The sequence below is a fragment of the Topomyia yanbarensis genome, chromosome 3 (assembly GCF_030247195.1).
Source record: "Topomyia yanbarensis strain Yona2022 chromosome 3, ASM3024719v1, whole genome shotgun sequence".
Classification (NCBI taxonomy): Eukaryota; Metazoa; Arthropoda; class Insecta; order Diptera; family Culicidae; genus Topomyia; species Topomyia yanbarensis.
The window spans coordinates 105347091-105366224 of record NC_080672.1 but is presented as its reverse complement, the minus strand read 5'-3'; the positions used below and the strand labels follow the sequence as shown (position 1 = coordinate 105366224).

The 19134-nt window shown below is 40.4% G+C and overlaps 1 protein-coding gene across 9 annotated transcripts in view; it reads right to left on the bottom strand.

Moving 5' to 3' along the window:
• LOC131693203 (solute carrier family 12 member 4) overlaps positions 1 to 19134 on the bottom strand; it is a 666250-nt gene that overhangs the window by 81702 nt on the left and 565414 nt on the right. For all 9 annotated transcript variants that reach the window (XM_058980844.1, XM_058980846.1, XM_058980845.1 and 6 more), the window contains 3 exons: positions 18709 to 18830; positions 18534 to 18616; positions 18087 to 18222 (listed from right to left, as the gene is read on the bottom strand). In XM_058980844.1, the coding sequence (XP_058836827.1) occupies positions 18087 to 18222; positions 18534 to 18616; positions 18709 to 18830 (341 nt within the window). The remainder of the gene's footprint in view (positions 1 to 18086; positions 18223 to 18533; positions 18617 to 18708; positions 18831 to 19134) is intronic.

The following is a 19134-nucleotide window of genomic DNA, read 5'->3' as shown; positions in this document are numbered from 1 at the left end:
AGCGTTATACCTTTCAGATGAAACTAAGTTTGCGAAAATCGGTTCAGCCATCTTTGAGAAAATTGTGTGAGTTTAAATGACACACACACACATACACACACACATACACACACACACACACAGACATTTGCCGATCTCGACGAACTGAATCGAATGGTGTATGATACTCGGCCCTCCGGGCCTCGGTTAAAAAGTCGATTTTTACAGTGATTGCATAGCCTTTCTTTATATGAGAAAGGCAAAAACCATGCGTTCCCTGCATAAGGCAGCCGGATGTGCACGCACGGAAGTTGACTTATCATCCAGGTCTCTCGTAATTACGTACAACGTACTTGTTCACGCTCTTACCGTTTTTTCATAATTAACTTCTTCATATAATTAAAAAATTTCATCATTTTATATGATGTTACTTCTCAAGCCATTGTTAAAACTTAAACTTTTTCAGTTTTTCCATCCTTCTTGGGTCTGTCCCGTGTCAGCTGGGGAGCAGGATTCCCATTTTTTTGGTTTTGTCAAATAATCTACCAATTTCTAGTGTTAATATAGTTTCATTGCAGATTCTGTTTCCGACTAATTCGCCGAATGCTATTTAGCCGAATTGATTATTCTGGTTTTCGTTCTGGATTACAAAAATAGAGAAGCTCTGCAATATTAATTGCATCACGTTTATCATTTTTATTTTATTTGCAGTATTTTTAAAGTTTACCGTAAACAATGTGTTCAAAATTTTGAACTATGGGAATACAATTCCTCCCTACTAAAAGATGGGCCAACTACATGACTTACTTGAAAAATATTCATTTCTAACCCTAGATGAGTTAGCAAATGAGTTGGATGATGATAGATCGACCGTCGGTAAACGTTTGTACACGATGAGAATGGTCCAAAAATTGGTAATTGTGTACCGCATCAATTGAAGGACAGGGATATCGACAGACGTTTGGTGATGTGTGAGCTGCTTCTTGAGCGACAGAAAAGGTTTTCTTAATCGCATCGTTGTCGGCGATGAAAAATGGTTCTATTACGATAACCCTAAGGGACGAACAAGTTTAGGGTTGACAGGTGAACCAGATCCATTCAAGCCGGATAAAAAAAATTATATTTGTGCTTTCAAGGTTATGTTGTGGCTCTGATGGGACCAGAGAGGTGTAATTTATTATGAACTCCTTAACCCTTAAATGCATGAATTTCATTTTTCCTTGGTATAATTTTTTCGGAATGGATGCGATATGTAGTTTTTGTTAAGGATTTACATTACAAAATTCGGTATGGCAACAGTATGCATTTAAGGGTTAAACCATCCGAAACAATCACTGGCGATGGTTACTGATTACAGCTTATACGTTTAACTCGAGCTTTGAAAGAAAAACGACCGGATTGGGAAGGTAGACATGATAAATTGATTTTGCTGCATGGTAACGTTAAACCCGTCGAAAAATATTTGGAAGGGGTGTCGCTTCGAATGGTACATACTTAACTTATTTTGTATTTTATATTTTTAATAAAAAAATATTTTCATGTAAAAAGAGTAAAAATTCATTCCAATCCTAAAAAAGCTACATTAATTTCGAATTAGATTCATATGTTGTTAATAAGATTTCTATTCATACCGCTCAGAAAAAAACGAAATTTTGTAACTTCGATCGGTCCATCCCTGAATCGATTCCTAGTTTCACTAGAGGTGGGTCTGCTTCAAATGATACAAATTGAAACACATCGGACGATCTTGGCGTTCGGACTGACGTGATTAAAATTTGTATGGGATTTTTCGACAATTTACGCGGAGAAAACCCACCAGCTAGCATTTTCACCGCTGGGTAGTACAGTATGTAGCAAATTATCACTGCTAGTGAAAATAAGAAAGAAAATTTTATTACTTGCAATTTTGTCGAAGACTGCAAGCCAATCCAGCTATAGCAGAAGAAGTTACAAATCATTTAACGAAGAGATGTCTGAGTCAGTTTTGCATGGGGCGTATGATGGTGAACCAATAGTCAATTTCCAAGAACTTTATTTTCTGCGAAAAAATAGTCTAACAAACTATTAAGTTTAGAAGAATTTTTGTGCAAAATATGAGCCATCTTTATCTATAAAAATTTAGTTTCACAATTCATTGAGTAGAGAGAGCCATCCCTATCATTTTAAAGAAGAGAGATAGACTATGGACATTAGGGTGAGACAAAAATTAGATTCCTGCTCCGAGCAACTTTTTAGGTTCCATTTAGGTCCTAGAACAGCTGTGTAAATTTTTAGCTCGATCAGTGAAACTATATTTTTGCGCCCACCGTTCAAAGTTTACATGGGATTTTATATGGGAAAATTAACTTTCACAAAATAATTCCTCCAGGAGTCTCCCATTGCTTCTTAAAAATAAATCGTTGTGTGCCTTTTATGGGAAATTTAACAGAGAAACAAAGTATCGAAGACCACAAAACGATCTGACGCTTAAGAAAAAAGTTATTAAGTAGAAACTGATTGATGTTCTGACGATAGATGAAATATTCATTTTTTTGGCACCACTGCTATTGGTTGTCCAATTATATTCAATTTCGTTTTGATCTTCTCTTAATGTGTCTAAATTAATTATCTGTACTGTTTGGCCACTTCACAAGATTTTTAAAGGATAAATTGAAGCTTCTTTTGTACATAAAAAATAAATTTAAAAAATTTGTATATAATTTGACCGCCAGCAGCAGTGATGCTATGAAAAGAGAAATTTTCATCAATCTTCAGGGCATCAATCGGTTTTTGCTTAATAACTTTTTCCACGAGCATCAGATCGTTTCGCAGTCTTCTAGACTTTGTTTCCTTGATAATTTTCCTATAAAAATCAGGCATCTGCATATTTTTAGGAGGTAACGGGCGACACTTGGAAGAATTATTTTGCAAAAGATGATTTCCCCATACGAAATTCTATGTAAACTTTAAACAGCGGGCGCAAAAATATAGTTTCACCGATCGAGCTTAAAATTTGCAGAGTTCCTCTGGGAGCTAAATGCGACACAAAAAGTTACTCGGAGCAAAATTTATTTTTTTCATATAACTGTGTCCCACTCTAATGGACATTAGAGTGACAGTGAGTCAAAAAAATATGACCTCCAACGGCCCCCCTGTTATAGGTTTGAAGCAAATCGTGTTCTAGGCTTGAAGCAAATCGGACAAGTCTAGCTATCTGACCCACGTACATGAAGTTTGTACTTGTTTACTCCATTAATAGCAAGTGGCGATTGGTTAAATTTCTGAAGATGGCTGATATAGAAACAGTAAGCTGAAGCCTAAACAGTAGGCAGAGTTTTCAATGTAATCACCGAAAAATCTTGATCCAAAAACTATAACGTTTACCAATAGTGACCAAAAACAGAAAAAAGTAATATTAATTGCAAATAATGAAAAATAAAAGAGAAAAAAATCAAACACTATAGCTGCCGTCTATTCTGGGTGCACTGCTTTTCGCTTCGTATATTAATTTTCTAGTTTATTTAGTTTATTTATTTATAATTAATGGTCAGGTTTACCCTCTGCCGCTTGTTGATCATTCCGTCTACCTTCTTCCTCGCTCGCGTTTACGTCCATGTCGTTGTCGCTAGAGTTTTGATTTTCGCTAGAGTTAGTTTTTTGATGTTTTTGTGTTTTTTGACTGACTCTGTTACAGTAGTCTTCTTTCTAGTTTGTTTCTTTCCTTTGTATGTTAACTATTGGCTTGGGGATGCTGTAGAACAATGCTGGGCCGGCATTTATTTTTTTACCGGCTGGCTGTCTGTGGTGTATCAGCAGATGTCGAAGACGCATAGCCAAGTAGCATTTCTAGTGTTATAACACACTAGGCTTTAAGAGTATCACAAAACCTTTATTGCTACTAGGGTAGGGTTCTTTGTATGTAGTTAACACGTCTAAATGATCTGCCTATGAAAATCAAGTAAGACATACTTCTACATACAATCCGTGCTAGTAAGCGGTGCCAAATCGTGTTGCCGAATTTGCGTCAGATCAAAGTCCATATACATGGTAATCTTGGTTTCAACGTTTTCATATTCGATGTCGTTTAGCAGGTTGTCCATTGCTACTAAGTTTTCTGCCTTGGAACTATTTGTCTGGTGTGATGTAGTGGTATGTGTGACACTTCTATAATCTATATTCATTTTCACATTGATCAACTGTTACACCTTGCAGAACGTCTCAGACGAATCGCTGGTTGTGTTCTTCCGTAAGGGTTCAAATTTATTTTGCGGTTCATTCATTTCACTCGCATTTTGGTGCAACGGAACTTTGCTGTGTCTATATGTTACACGTATCCATTAGAGCGGCGCCGTGGGGTACTAGTTTCTTCTTTGTATGCTGTTCGCAAGCGATGCGCTTTTTGATTTCTTATTTTTACGAGATGAGGTAGGAGACTGAATGAAAATAGTTTTTTTTATTGCAAATACATAGTATGATTGTAAAAGATATGTCAAAAGTTGTTGTTACGAAAACTTTCTTATTTACGTAATACATCCAGGTTTTTTTACGCGCGGGATACGCACTGCATAAAAAACGCAGTAATTGGAAAATCCGCGTAAAAAACCGCGTTAATTGGAAAATCCGCATAAAAAGCCACAGTAATTGTAAAATCCGCGCAAAAAACCCGCTGCAAAAGACTAAAGATTTTCGGAAAGATGGAAGAGACGGTTCTGGAAGCCTCCTTATGGACCGCACCCCAACAATACGGATACTTTGGAATGGTCTTGACGAGTTGGTGCGAGAAATTGATTTTTGACGCCATTTTAACATCCAAGATGGCGACTTCCGGTTTAGCGAAATTTTCTACAACCCAATCAATATAGGTATTTTCGGAATGGTCTTGAGGAGTAGGAGAAAAAGGTCGATGCTTGAAATTCAAGATGGCGACTTCCAGTTCACCGAAATTCTCTACGATTTTTTCAATTGACGCGGTATCTCCCGCCCAAAAACCTGAGTGATCACATAAAAATATTTTGCATTTCGCTGGTTAATGATTAGATCTAATATTCGAGAGTTGGAAGTTTACCCACATATTTTATGCGGAAGATACCGCGTCAATTGCAAAAATCATATTGATTAGTTCATAGAGAATTTCGGTGAACTGGAAATCGCCATCTTGAATTTCAAAATGGTGTCAAATATTGACCTTCGCCTCCTACTCGTCAAAACCATTCAGAAAATACACATATTGATTGTGTTATAGAGAATATCGTTAAACCGGGAGTCGCGGGCCATACGGAGTATTCCAGACCCGTCTCTTTCATATTTCCGAAATCTTTTGCATTCCGAAGGACGTAGAATATTTTTGCAAAAACAGCGTTAATTTTTTTTTAAATTTTATCTTATGTTTATTACCTTCACCAACAGGCCCCTTGGCCCCAATGGTGGTTTCTTAAACTAATTATATTTTAAAATTCCCAACATTTTCGCTTTTATCGCATTCCGCGTCCGGTTGAAGTCAAAGGTCGTCACCACACTGTAATTCGCTGGAGTCCGGTAACAGCGCTCTGGCAACCATAGCTGGTTCTCCTGAATGGAATTCGCAGAAGAGAGTTATTATTCAGTCTCTACGCATCGCTCGATCGAGATAGAAGTGTTTTGTTTTCGGTCTGTTGGAAAAAGAACAGTGCAGTAATCCGCGTTCAAGGTTATTTTGCCATTCTCTGCCTCTTCGAGGTTTGGACTTTTATTTTCTTTTGTGCGTGTGTTAACCGTTAGGCCACATTCCTCAACCTTTTGTTCGTAAAGCGAGGATTGAACAATAACCAGCTATTTAAGCTGGACTGGTGCGTCGTGGGAAACGAGTATACAGATAAGTGAAATCTACCTTTTTGATACATTTACGGCTTTTTCCCGTCTGCGCGGGTGCTGACCCCGTGCGTTGACGGTGTCGATGGCTTCCTCCCCGGATGGCCAAATGGAGATCGAGTCGACTCCTAAGGCTCTCCCCCGACCCAAACAATATCCAGAGCTCTCGACCGGTCCCTTTGTGGTCTTCTTTCGGCCCAAAACAAAATCGCTGAATCTATTACAGATTTCAAAAGACCTAATGGAACGGTTCTCGGCTGTGATCGAAATAAAAAAGGTCCGCTCAGACAGGCTGAGGGTCGTGCTGACTAACTCAAAGCAGGCAAACGATATTGCTTGCTGCGAGCACTTTACGAAGGACTATCACGTGTATATTCCAGCTGTGAAAGTACAGTCTGAAGGCGTTGTCACCGATGACAGTTTGACATGCGAGGATCTGCTGCAGTACGGGGTTGGCCGTTTCAGAGACCGCTTACTTCAGCCAGTGAAAATACTCGAGTGCAAGCGTTTGCACTCAGTAGTAGTTGCGGGGGATGGTTCAAAAACGTACCCCCAATCAAACTCTTATCGGTTGACCTTCGCTGGTACCGCTTTGCCAAATTACGTCCTCTTGCACAAGGTTCGTCTGCCTGTGCGTCTGTTTGTGCCGCGGGTCATGAATTGCACAAAGTGTAAACAATTGGGTCACACAGCCACCCATTGTAGCAATAAGGCCCGCTGTGGAAAATGCGGAGAGAATCATCTAGATGATTCGTGCAGTAAGAATGCTGAGAAGTGTCCTTACTGTGCAGAGAATCTGCATGATATCTCGGCATGTCCCGCGTACAAACTACGCGGGGATAAACTAAAACGTTCCCTTGCTGGACGATCCGAACGTTCTTTTGCAGAAATGCTAAAGAAAGCTACACCACCAACCTCAACAAACATCTATGCTCACTTGCCTCCTAACGAGGGCGAGGCTGATGACCCACAAGAGGGAACATCTACTAGGGCGCCTAGAAGTTATAGGAAGAGGAGGAACATTTCCTCTCCTAAAGTTCGTTGTAAAGGCCAGAAGGTATCCCTTGACGGGACTCAGAAAGTCACATCTATTGGAAGTGTTGCAACCAAACCGAAGCAATTAGCTCCTGGTCTCGGAGGATTAAACTCAGAGAAGGAGTTCCCAGCACTTCCCGGAACATCAAAAATCCCAAGTGTTCCTCTGTTTCAGTTCGAGAATAATCGCGGCACTGGAATTATCAAACTCTCGGACATTGTGGACTGGATAATAAAAACTTTCAATATAACTGATCCTATTAAAAGTCTGTTGTTAGCTTTTCTCCCTACAGTAAGAACATTTTTGAAGCAGTTGACTGCTAAATGGCCCCTCCTTTCAGCGATTGTATCCTTCGATGGCTAACTCATCGAACGAGGTCACGGATTTGATCACTGTTCTACGGTGGAATTGCAGAAGTATCATCCCGAAAATCGATTCCTTCAAAATTTTAATAAATAATTTGAGTTGCGATGCATTTGCATTATGTGAAACTTGGTTAACTTCCGACATAGATCTCAACTTCCACGACTTTAATATTATTCGCCTGGATCGAGACACCCCCTATGGAGGAGTGCTTTTGGGGATCAAAAAGCGCTATTCCTTCTACAGAATTAACCTTCCCTCGATAACAGGTATTGAAGTTGTCGCTTGTCAAGTAACAATCAAAGGCAAAGATCTTTGCATAGCTTCCATATATATTCCCCCCAACACCGCGATTGGGCATCGCCGGCTACATGACATCATAGAATCCCTGCCTGCACCGCGACTAGTTTTAGGCGACTTTAACTCTCACGGTGCGGAATGGGGTTGCCTTTATGATGATAACCGTTCCTCTTTAATTCACAATATTTGCGACAACTTCAACATGACAATTCTAAACACGGGTGAAATGACACGGATTCCTCCCCCACCAGCGCGCCCAAGCGCATTAGATTTATCCCTTTGCTCGACCTCGCTAAAGTTAGAATGCGCGTGGAAGGTAATCCCTGATCCCCACGGTAGCGACCATCTGCCGATCGTAGTCTCAATCAATAACGGCTCAAGGCCATTGGAAACAATCAATATTTCGTATGACCTCACACGAAATATCGATTGGAAGAGCTATGCTGGCGCGATATCCGACAACATCGAATCTACTCAAGAACTTCCTCCGGAGGAAGAGTACAGCTTTTTGGCTGGCTTGATTCTCGACAGCGCGAATCAAGCTCAGACTAAGCCAGTACCCGGCGCGAACATACAAAAACGTTCTCCCAATCCCTGGTGGGATAAAGAGTGCTCAGACGTGTACGCAGAGAAGGCCGCCGCGTTTAAGACCTTCCGGAACGACGGGTTACCCGCTAGTTTTCGACAGTACGCGACGTTAGACAAGCGAATGAAGAGTTTGATGAAAGCCAAAAAACGCGGTTATTGGCGCCGGTTCGTCGACGGATTAACGAGAGAAACATCGATGAGCACTCTTTGGGGAACAGCCCGACGTATGCGAAATCGAAACAGTACTAATGAGAGCGTGGAATATTCAAACCGTTGGATATTCGATTTCGCCAAGAAGGTTTGTCCGGATTCCGCCCCGGCACAGAAGATCTACCGCGCCGCGTCCCGTCACGATAACGCGAACGAAACACCTTTTTCGATGGTGGAGTTCTCACTTGCTCTCTTGTCGTGTAACAATAAAGCTCCAGGGCCAGACAGAATCAAATTCAACTTGTTGAAGAATCTGCCAGACTCTGCCAAGAGACGCTTGTTGAACTTATTTAATAAGTTTCTTGAGGCTAACATTGTCCCACACGATTGGAGGCAAGTGAAGGTCATCGCCATCCAAAAACCAGGAAAACCAGCCTCCGACCACAATTCGTATCGACCGATCGCAATGCTATCTTGTATCCGGAAGCTGTTCGAGAAAATGATCCTATTCCGCCTCGACAATTGGGTCGAAGCAAATGGCTTACTGTCAGATACACAATTTGGCTTTCGCAAAGGCAAAGGGACGAATGATTGTCTTGCGTTGCTCTCAACCGAAATTCAAATGGCCTATGCTAGTAAAGAGCAGATGGCATCAGTGTTCCTAGATATAAAGGGGGCTTTTGATTCAGTTTCTATCAACATTCTTTCAGAGAAGCTGCACCAGCATGGTCTTTCAGCGACTTTAAACAACTTTTTACTAAACTTGTTGTCGGAAAAGCACATGCATTTTTCGCATGGTGACTTATCGACATCACGATTTAGCTACATGGGCCTTCCCCAGGGCTCATGTCTAAGCCCCCTGTTATACAATTTCTACATCAACGACATTGATGAATGTCTTGACAATTCCTGCACGTTAAGACAACTTGCAGACGATGGCGTGGTGTCTGTTACGGGACCCAAAGCTGTCGATCTACAAGGACCATTACAGAATACCTTGGACAATTTGTCTGCATGGGCTATTAAGCTGGGTATCGAATTCTCCACGGAGAAAACTGAGCTAGTTGTATTTTCTAGGAAGCGTGAACCAGCACAACTACAGCTTCTATTAATGGGTCAAACTATAGCTCAGGTCTTCACAGTAAAATATCTAGGGGTCTGGTTCGACTCGAAAGGTACTTGGGGATGCCATATTCGGTATCTGAAACAGAAATGCCAGCAAAGGATCAACTTTCTTCGTACAATAACCGGAACGTGGTGGGGTGCCCACCCAGGAGACCTAATTAGGTTGTATCAAACAACGATACTGTCGGTACTGGAATACGGATGCTTCTGCTTTCGATCCGCCGCGAACATACATTTCATCAAACTCGAAAGAATTCAGTATCGTTGTTTGCGTATCGCCTTAGGGTGCATGCAGTCGACCCATACGATGAGTCTCGAAGTCCTGTCGGGCGTTCTCCCGCTGAAAAATCGATTTTGGGAACTCTCATATCGATTGCTCATTCGATGCGATATCTTGAACCCGTTGGTGATTGAAAATTTCGAAAGGCTTGTTGAGCTCAATTCTCAGACCCGTTTTATGTCCCTGTACTTTGACTACATGGCGCAAAATATTAATCCTTCTTCTTACAATCCCAACCGTGTGCATTTCATAAATACTTCTGAATCTACTGTTTTCTTCGACACATCCATGAAAGATGAGATTATTGGAATTCCGGACCACATACGCCCACAAGTGGTTCCAAATATTTTTTATAATAAATTCCGAGAAGTCGACTGTTCTAAGATGTTTTATACTGACGGATCAAACCTCGAAGGGTCCACTGGCTTCGGTATTTTCAATCAAAAGTTCACCGCCTCCTACAAACTCAGTGACCCTGCTTCAGTTTACGCCGCAGAACTAGCTGCTATTCAGTATACCCTTGGAGTCATTGACACATTACCCGCAGACCATTACTTCATCGTCTCGGATAGTCTGAGTTCTATTGACGCTATTCGCTCGATGAAACATGGAAAGCATTCCTCGTATTTTTTGGGGAAAATACGGGAGCTACTGAGTGCTTTATCTGACAAATCTTTCCAGATTACCTTGGTGTGGGTCCCTTCTCATTGCTCCATTCCGGGCAATGAGAAGGCGGACTCCTTAGCTAAGGTGGGTGCCATTGAAGGTGACGTTTTTGAAAGACCAATTTGCTTCCACGAATTTTTCAGTATTACTCATCAGAGAACCCTCGAAAGTTGGCAAACCTCGTGGAGCAATGGGGAGCTAGGAAGGTGGCTACATTCGATAGTCCCTAAGGTATCGACGAAACCTTGGTTCAAGGGGATGGATGTGGGTCGTGACTTCATTCGTGTGATGTCCCGACTCATGGCGAACCATTACACGCTGGATGCACATCTCCGACGTATTGGGCTCGTGGAGAGTGGTATCTGCGCTTGTGGCGACGGTTATCACGATATAGAGCACATAGTCTGGGCGTGCACCGAGTACAGTTCCGCCAGGTCTCGGCTTATGGACACCCTCCGGGCCCGAGGAAGACCACCCAACGTCCCGGTTCGAGATGTGTTGGCAAGCTGCGATGTCCTCTATATGTCCCTTATATACACCTTCATAAAAACCATCAATATCCAACTCTAACTGCCCCTTTTTCCTTATCATTCTCAGAAGCGCTCTCTTCCACCTGTACCATACACCCACGATGGTTTGATGCGACTCCAAGGCGACACAAAACATCCCTGTTGAATGAGCCAACAAACACGGGACCTAAAGCACGAACATCACACGCACAACTCGAAATGTAGCCGATCAACATCTGAGCCGCACTACGAAATCGTCTGGAGAAACCCCTGCCATCTCGAGAACGACCACCCGGCGTCCCAGTACATGATTCTTCCTGATGAAGACCACCCTGATTCTGTAATCCATCCGTTGATCTCCCGAAGTCTGAAACTGAAATAATGTTCTCCCCCTGCCATGTTTGTCCACCCTACTTCCCCTGACTCTTATACACAGAAGTAACACCCCTTCCCCCCCCCCCCCCCCCCCCAAATATCTTCATGAAGCATTTAGCTCTTCTTGCCTTTTCTAGTTTTAACTATTATATTATATGATCTCGTTGAAAATGCCCAACTCTACTACCACATAAAATAACTCTAATTAATGTCTCCGAATCTTTACAAAATTTAATCACGCCCTCTAATTATTTCTACTTTTAAGATAGTCGTAAAAATTTTCCCCCTTAGTTAAACATTATTTGCTCCAATAATCTCATTGCTAAAAATGTCAAACCATATTACCATAAAAACTAAATGACCCCTCTAATCTTACGAAAATTATACTACCCCCTTGTGTATATGTATAGCTATAAATTAGCCTTAGTTTAATTTCAAAAATCAATATGTAAGCCCCTAGTTTTAAGTAATTTAAAATGTAAAACAAAACAAAATTGGCACCTTTAAGCTAACGCAAACCTGCCTTATCAAATAAACGAATTGGAAAAAAAAAAAAAAAGAGAGTTATTACGTAGAGCTCGAACGCGGGCTTGAAGATCCAGACGTCCGAGGATTGTAGGGCAATCCACTCTGGCAGAGAGTAAGTCCGAGACGAACAAGGCTCGAGAGCAGTCCCTCCGAATGCTGAATGTATCGAGGTGTATTAGCTGGCAAAGTTTTCATAGCTCGGCAGCTGAAATCTGTTTCGCCATGGGAGATGCCGAAGGGCGAAACATATGAACCTGCGTTGAACAGCCGTTAATTGGAAAATCGTTGTAGAAACCGTGTTTTTGTTGAAGCAAAATTCCAAATATCTCGAAAACTATCACGTTTTGGAAGATTTTAGTTAAAAGCATTTTAACCCATTCATGCCCATTTGTTTGTGGACAACAACGTTTTTAAACAGCTATAACTTTTGATTGAGGCGAGATTTGCTCACAAAAATAAGTCAGCCTTTATTTTGAGTATTAACAGTTACATGGATCAGCTCTAGAACTGAAACTGTTTATGTTAACGATGGAAAATGATTTTTTAACTTATCTTCGTTATGGTGGAATATTATTGAAAACTGATAAAACTTATCAATTTAGACTGTCGTTGGCTACGTTTTCCACGCAATTCGACTATTGTAAGTATTCTAGGAGAATTGTATTGAGCATTAGAAGGTAAAAAATGACCAGCTTCTAACACTGCCATGGAAGTACCTATCTTTATCAAAATAGGCTTTTTGTGTTTCTTGACCCCACCGTTTTCAAGGAAAAATAGTTTTGAAACCCTACATGCACTAGAAAAAAGTTGGGCATGAAAGGGTTAATTTGGAATGATATTTAGGATAATACTTTATATTAAAATTAAAGTTTTGTTTGTCAATTAGCATTAAATTTGTAAGCATGTTTAAAGTTGGAATCGTTGGAAAAACCTTTTTAATGATAGTTTCCCCATGATGCAATTTTTTTTCGAGAGTTGTCCTACTGGAGCTGTAGAGCTAGGTTCTCGGAAGGGCTCCCCGTCAGAATCACATACTACAATTTGCAGACGAGACAGGCAATGTCGCCCAAAAAACACTGCATTAGGCCAATTGTAGCGGGCCGTGATTCTGAATGTGATATTCATTGTACGGTTCAGGTATGTGCGGGCGTAGGGACTCGCGATCGCGTGTATCATCGCGAAGGGCTCGAACATTTGTACGTTAACGTGCTCGATCGCGTGTGCGTTTGTATGTCGCGTGCGCGTTTGTATGTCGCGTGTGCTAACGTGTATGAACTTTGCGTGTATAAATTCTATTTCATAACCGTGTGCCTTTCGCATATTCGCGTGTGTTCTAGAATAATCGCGCGCGGACCGTGAATCTGATACTTAATTTTTGATTTTTGGTGTACGGTTCAGATTCCAGAAGAAAGTGGGTTCTTACATATCATTAGAATTCTCATTCATGTCGCCGTAGAACGCGTGGTCTAGTGGATATGAGCTTTTTTTTTTATTGGTCCAACTGAATGTATGGACCCAAATTGCTAGAATGAAGGCTAAAGATTTCCGGACGTGACCGATTCATGATCGCGCGCGTTTGCGGGTTCGCGTTTGAGACCGCGTTTGTAACTTCGTAAGTACTAAAACGTTCACACAATTGCCGGAGTGTTATCAAGTTTACGCGATCTCGGGCATAGGTGTGCGTAGATGATCGCGAAGGGCTTAAGCGTTCGTATGTTGACGTGTTTGTCGCGTGTGCTCGCGTGTATGTGACTTCGCGTGTATAAATTCGATTTTGAAACCCTGCGGCGCTTCATATATTCGCGGACCGTCATTCTGATCTTTAGTTTTCGGTGTACGGATCACATTCTCAGAGAGAGAGTTATCCCATATCACTAGAGTTTCCGGTCATGTCGCCATGGAACGTTTTGTCTAGTGGATATGGGAGTTATTTTTCAATTTTATTATTTTTTTTTATTAATTAACAAGGACCTAGATTGTTTGTACCGAGGATAGAGACTTCCGGACGATCCCGATTCACGATGACGCGAGCGCGGGAGTTTGTAGGTTAACGCTTGAGATCGTGTTGGTAAGTTTATGAGTGCTGAGATTTTCACCTTATCACCGGGGTGTAATCATGTTTGCGAGTTCGTAGGTTGCTTGGAAAATCGCGAGGGGCTCTAAGGTTTGTGCGCTGACGTGATTTTGTAACGTGTGTTCTTGAATAGACGCGCGAACCGTGAGTCTGATATTAAATTTTCGGTGCGCGGTTAGAATTCTGGCAGAGAGTGGGATCGTTTATATCGATAGGGTTCCCGGTCATGTCGCCATGAGAAGTGTTGTCTAATAGATATGGGCGTATTTTCTTAATTGGTCCAGCTGAAGGCATGGACCTAGGCTTCTAGGATCAAGAATAGACTTCCGGACGAGATCGATTCGCAATCGCGTGCGCGAGGGCATTTTTGTAGGTTCCCGCTGAGACCGCGTTTGAGAATGTGTGAGTGTTAAGACGTTCACTATCACCATCTTTATTGACCCAGCTGAAGGCGGGTGTAGAATGGCAGTATAGGACTCGAAAAGAAGAAATAAAAGACAATATATGAGAGACGTAATAGATTAGATAGGTACAAGATACAGTTGAAGTTATGATCATCACATGAGACATACATTAGTACTTCAAACACTACTAATACTTGAATAGCCAATCACCACACATAGCACATCCTTTCTCAATTATCTATTTGTTACTGGTTGATTGTTGGTTATGAGCTGGTAAATAAAGGAAAGGTATAGAACAGATAAAAGGCTCATATCAGCCCTCCCGGCCTCCTCGACACACCACTATCGAGGCGTATTGTAATCAACATCTTGAAGCGGGCTTCTTATATAAATCAAATCCTCAGTAGTCATAATGTTTGGTGGATTAACATGAGAACTAATTAACCTCTAGTAGTAGAACTTGGTGCAAATAAAAACTAAAAAGAGCGAAGGTCCTTATATTTAGATAACTCTATTGAATCTATTGTGGTTTGATGATGTTTACAATACCGTCAATCCCATCAACCTGCGAGAGGGATAGTTTCCCCATGATGCAATTGCATTTAAAATGTTTTCTTTTTTTTTGGGCTTTGGTTGACATAAAAAAATAAAAATAGTTTTTTTAAATTTTTTAGTTTGTTTTTGGATAAAATACAAACTTTTTTCAGTGCACCCTGTAACTTTTTCTAACTAGTTTTGCTGTACCGAATACGGTACTTAATCTATCAACTTTTCTTGAAAATTCTGCGTGTAAAAACTTGCACGCCCTTTTAAAAACTCTTTTGAGTCAAAATGATATGATCGACTATGGAACAAGTTTTGTTTTCTATGCTGGTGAAACGTGTAAAGTTTTCTCGAAATCAAAGCTAATGTTATCAATCCTCTTAGTAGACAGCAGCCTATTGTACTGCATATTATGAAATAGTATGGTTAGCATGAAAATTATTAATACCAATATATAGTATATTTGCTACATATGATGTAATTTTACGAGACACATTAAAATTAATATAGTAAGAATAATTTACTTCATAGTAAATGAAACACGTTCAAACCACTCAGATAAAACAATGCGTTTTACCCCACATATTAAAGGCTTCGTAGATCATGTCAACAGTTGGTAAACTACACAATAAATAACAATAACATCTCTTTGTCAATCGACGTTCACTACAAGCCGATCAAAGCTAAAATGTATTTTAAATGTTCACTGTTAGCAAATAGGTTTTACTTGTTTTAACAATGTTAGGTTTATATTTAGAAATAGGCAAATTTTACTCAATGGTTTTAATCACATTTAGGGTTTTTTTAGTCGGATTTTCTCCTCCTCACTACTTCTCCGTACTATCCAAGTTTTAACCGTAGTATAAGTTTTATTCTCCGTTCCGAACTAATCCTCATTGCGAGTTGAGCCTATAGAATTCTTGTTTGTATATCCTTCCGGAAGTTGCGCAAATGGCTCACTGAATGAGCAGCCTCAGTTGCTCTAAGACGATTTCGTTAGATTTTCAGAGCAGCGTGCACACTCAGTGCACTAGCGCGACTGCCGGAAGGATATAGGGTGACGAGCACATTTTCGCCATGTTTCTATTATCACGCTACCCATTTGAAGCCGTTGGTTAGAGCAGTGTCTGCCATCTTTGTTCAACGCAATTAGTCAAATGGTAGCGCAACAATAGGGGCACTCGATTCAAGTTTTCGTTGCGCTCAAACACGAGCATTTAACTGTTTTCGGAGTATTTGTGTTATTATCTTGGTTCTTAGCAACGAAGCAAAACTGATGTCGTCAATTTTTACGCATTCCATTGCTTGTAGGCAAAGAAATTAATGAATTAGTGAGACACCCTGCTTGGTATGGTGAAAATAGGCACTTCACCCTAATAATATTCGAAATTTACATTTTATTTACTCATGTATTAATTAATCGCTTTTGTTTTTACTGGTATAACCGCAAACAACCAACCTCCACTAAATTAATTTTAATTAGTCTGTCTTATCACTCGCTTTAGTTTAATCTCCTCTATTTTTATTATTTACCTTTTCCGTCCACTGACAACTAACTTATTCCATCACTCTCTATCTCACTCATCTATGTCGTTTGACGTCTTCCTTTCATTTCGTCAACACAACCCTTGTGGTGCATATTTATCTCGTTGCAGCGGCACCCATCTTATTTTTATACGTGTATAAGTTTTATACACACGAGGCCACAGGGCACACGTCACAACAAATATTTACTATGGATTTTTTATAGTTTTTCCAACCAGATAACAGCAACAGCGTTGGGATAGGTGAAACAAAATCCATAGTGAATATTTTTTGCGGTGTGTGTCCTATCGCATCGTGTGCGAACAGCTTTACAGAGCGAATATATATTGTACAGGTCAAAGTAAGGTCTGCTTGATCGACGTAAGTAAGCGTTCCCTTACAATATATCATTTTTTTGTAAAATAGAAAGTTGAAGAATACACACTCAATTCAGCCCGGCAATTTTCCAACAGCTGTGTAGTCAGCAAATTTAGAAACTGATATCTCAGTAAAGTGAGATTTGTTTGCTGATTTTCGGTAAAATATTTTTCGAGAGTCAGCTATCAAAAGTCACTTTTACTGAGATCTCTGCTGTTAAGATTTCGGCAAAAGATGGGAAAAAGGCTGAGATTCGACAGAAACAATTAAGTGTGTACAGCATAATTTTGCTTAAAAATGAGAACTAAAATAATCTAGATACATTGTCATGTGGGTTCATTTTCAAAGATATACTGTCGAAATAAAAATCAGAAATGCAATTGCTTGTGAAAGAAATTCGTAAGAAATATTGTTCATTAAGCTTTGGAACCCTTCTAAAACAACACGTGATACTTGCTCACGCATCTGGTTTCACAGTTTAATGGTTTGTTTTCTTTACATCATTCATCAATATTCAAATATAACTTTTAAAAGAAAATTTTGTTTTTTTGGGCTTTAATAATATTCCTTAATCATAGTTTATCAAATATGTTCTCTGTAGCAATGTGAACGTAGTTGCTGCTTTTTAATGAGAATTCTGTACTCCGGAATGAAAACGTAATTTCAAGCAGCTTTCCATGTTCGCCTAATGAATTCATTATCATTTTCGAAAGTTTTCCAGATCATCAACTCTTCCTTGATAGGAGCACCATTCATTTGCATAAATTGTGACCCCCATCCGATGGCACCTGCAAATGAAAATGTTCGTCCTCCGGTAGACACCCACACAGGAAAATCTCTCGCAGTTCGGTCGATTAGCAGTCGTCTGAATATGGACACCTCATGAAAAGATGAGCTCTCACTGCTATCGGTACATAGTTCCCGTTTCGACTAGGTAATCAATCAGCCGCATCCCGTTTATCTAAAAAGGGTCACATGTTTCCGAAAGGTTGCTTTGTCCAATGTGGGCGAGTTTACACAATAGGTTGATGCCGTATCTCAAAGATGCCAGTATCAGTGAACGTGGGTGGTATAGATTTATCGGGGTCAATAAATGAACTACATCAAATATTCCTAACATTTCCTCTGCTCGAGTCGCATGATTGGTTTGGAATAAGTTAGTTGGTTCCCCCGTTAGAGTCGATTCTGATTTTATCAACTGGTGTTGGTTCTGAGCTGGTCGTTCAATATTGGGGCGAAGGTTTATTGAGACAAATAAATTAAATGGAAAACTTACGTTGTAAGGTACCTATGTCTAAATTGAAACAATTAGTCCTAGAGAGCGTTGGATCAGTATTTTAATATTGTTTAGTTGTTTAGAACATAACAGAGGATAATAAAAATCCAGACCAAAGCTAAAATTTCAACACATTTAAAATAGTTTAGAAAAAAAACTCACCTGTCACCGACGGGAAAAAGATGCCGATCAATATCGTGAAAGCGGTGGTAATATCGGCGTAGACCTGGTTGTACGTCGGTCGATCTAGCGGTTCGATGTGGTCTGGGTCCATACCGTAGGCGATGTATTGTCCTTCCTATTGGAAACCGAAAACAACGCAAATTTTAAAAAAATGTATGGAATACATGTGGTGACGATAATTCGTTTAAGTGCAGCAGTTACTGCGGCAGTCAACTGTCAGTTCAACTTCGGCTGGATTGGCAGCATAACATGACACACGAATGATGAGTGAGGTAGGTGGTTGATTCGGCAGGACTAAAATGTGTTAAAATCGATTCGAACGAAAAGCGAACCGAACGGATGTTTTGACATTTACACTTTCAAATGCCTGACATGTTGTCGCCAGTGAGGGCAGGGAGCCAGAAGAAGTGGGAAAATTGAACTCACTTGCAAGAATGATGAGAAAAGATTGTCGAAAAATACGCCACTTTTAAGTCCCTTGATACCTCGAACGAGCGAAACGTTTTGTTCTGCGGAAGAGGAGAAAGAGGAAGCAAATAGAAAATACGCAACGGCTTTCGGTTGGAATCAATTTAATTTTACAGCGTGTCATTTCACTTACCTTTGAAGTAGGGATCACATTCGCTATTTTCGCAGAATATGTTGTACAGTGGGCCGCCTGCTTCCTTGGTGCAGTTGTCAATGGGGATATCCTTCAGTAGACGCTTTCCGAGTACGCACATGCTGTGGAAATGTTCAAATATGATGAGAAGTCTTTGTACGTTATTGAAACTAAGCTGCGGGGCTCAAGTTGGCATCGTGTAACATATTACGGCACTCGCGAAGGTGTTTATTAAATAATTATTAATTGAATGTTGATGATACGTTGATAATTGGATTACTGTAGAAAGTTATAGGATGTCGACAACGAGTACATTATGATCTGTATTATCATCATGTTCCGCCATTCATCATTTGCGGAATTTAAATTGTACAGCTGCACAGATGCCAACTTCAAAATAGTTTGAATCAAATCAAGCCCTTATTT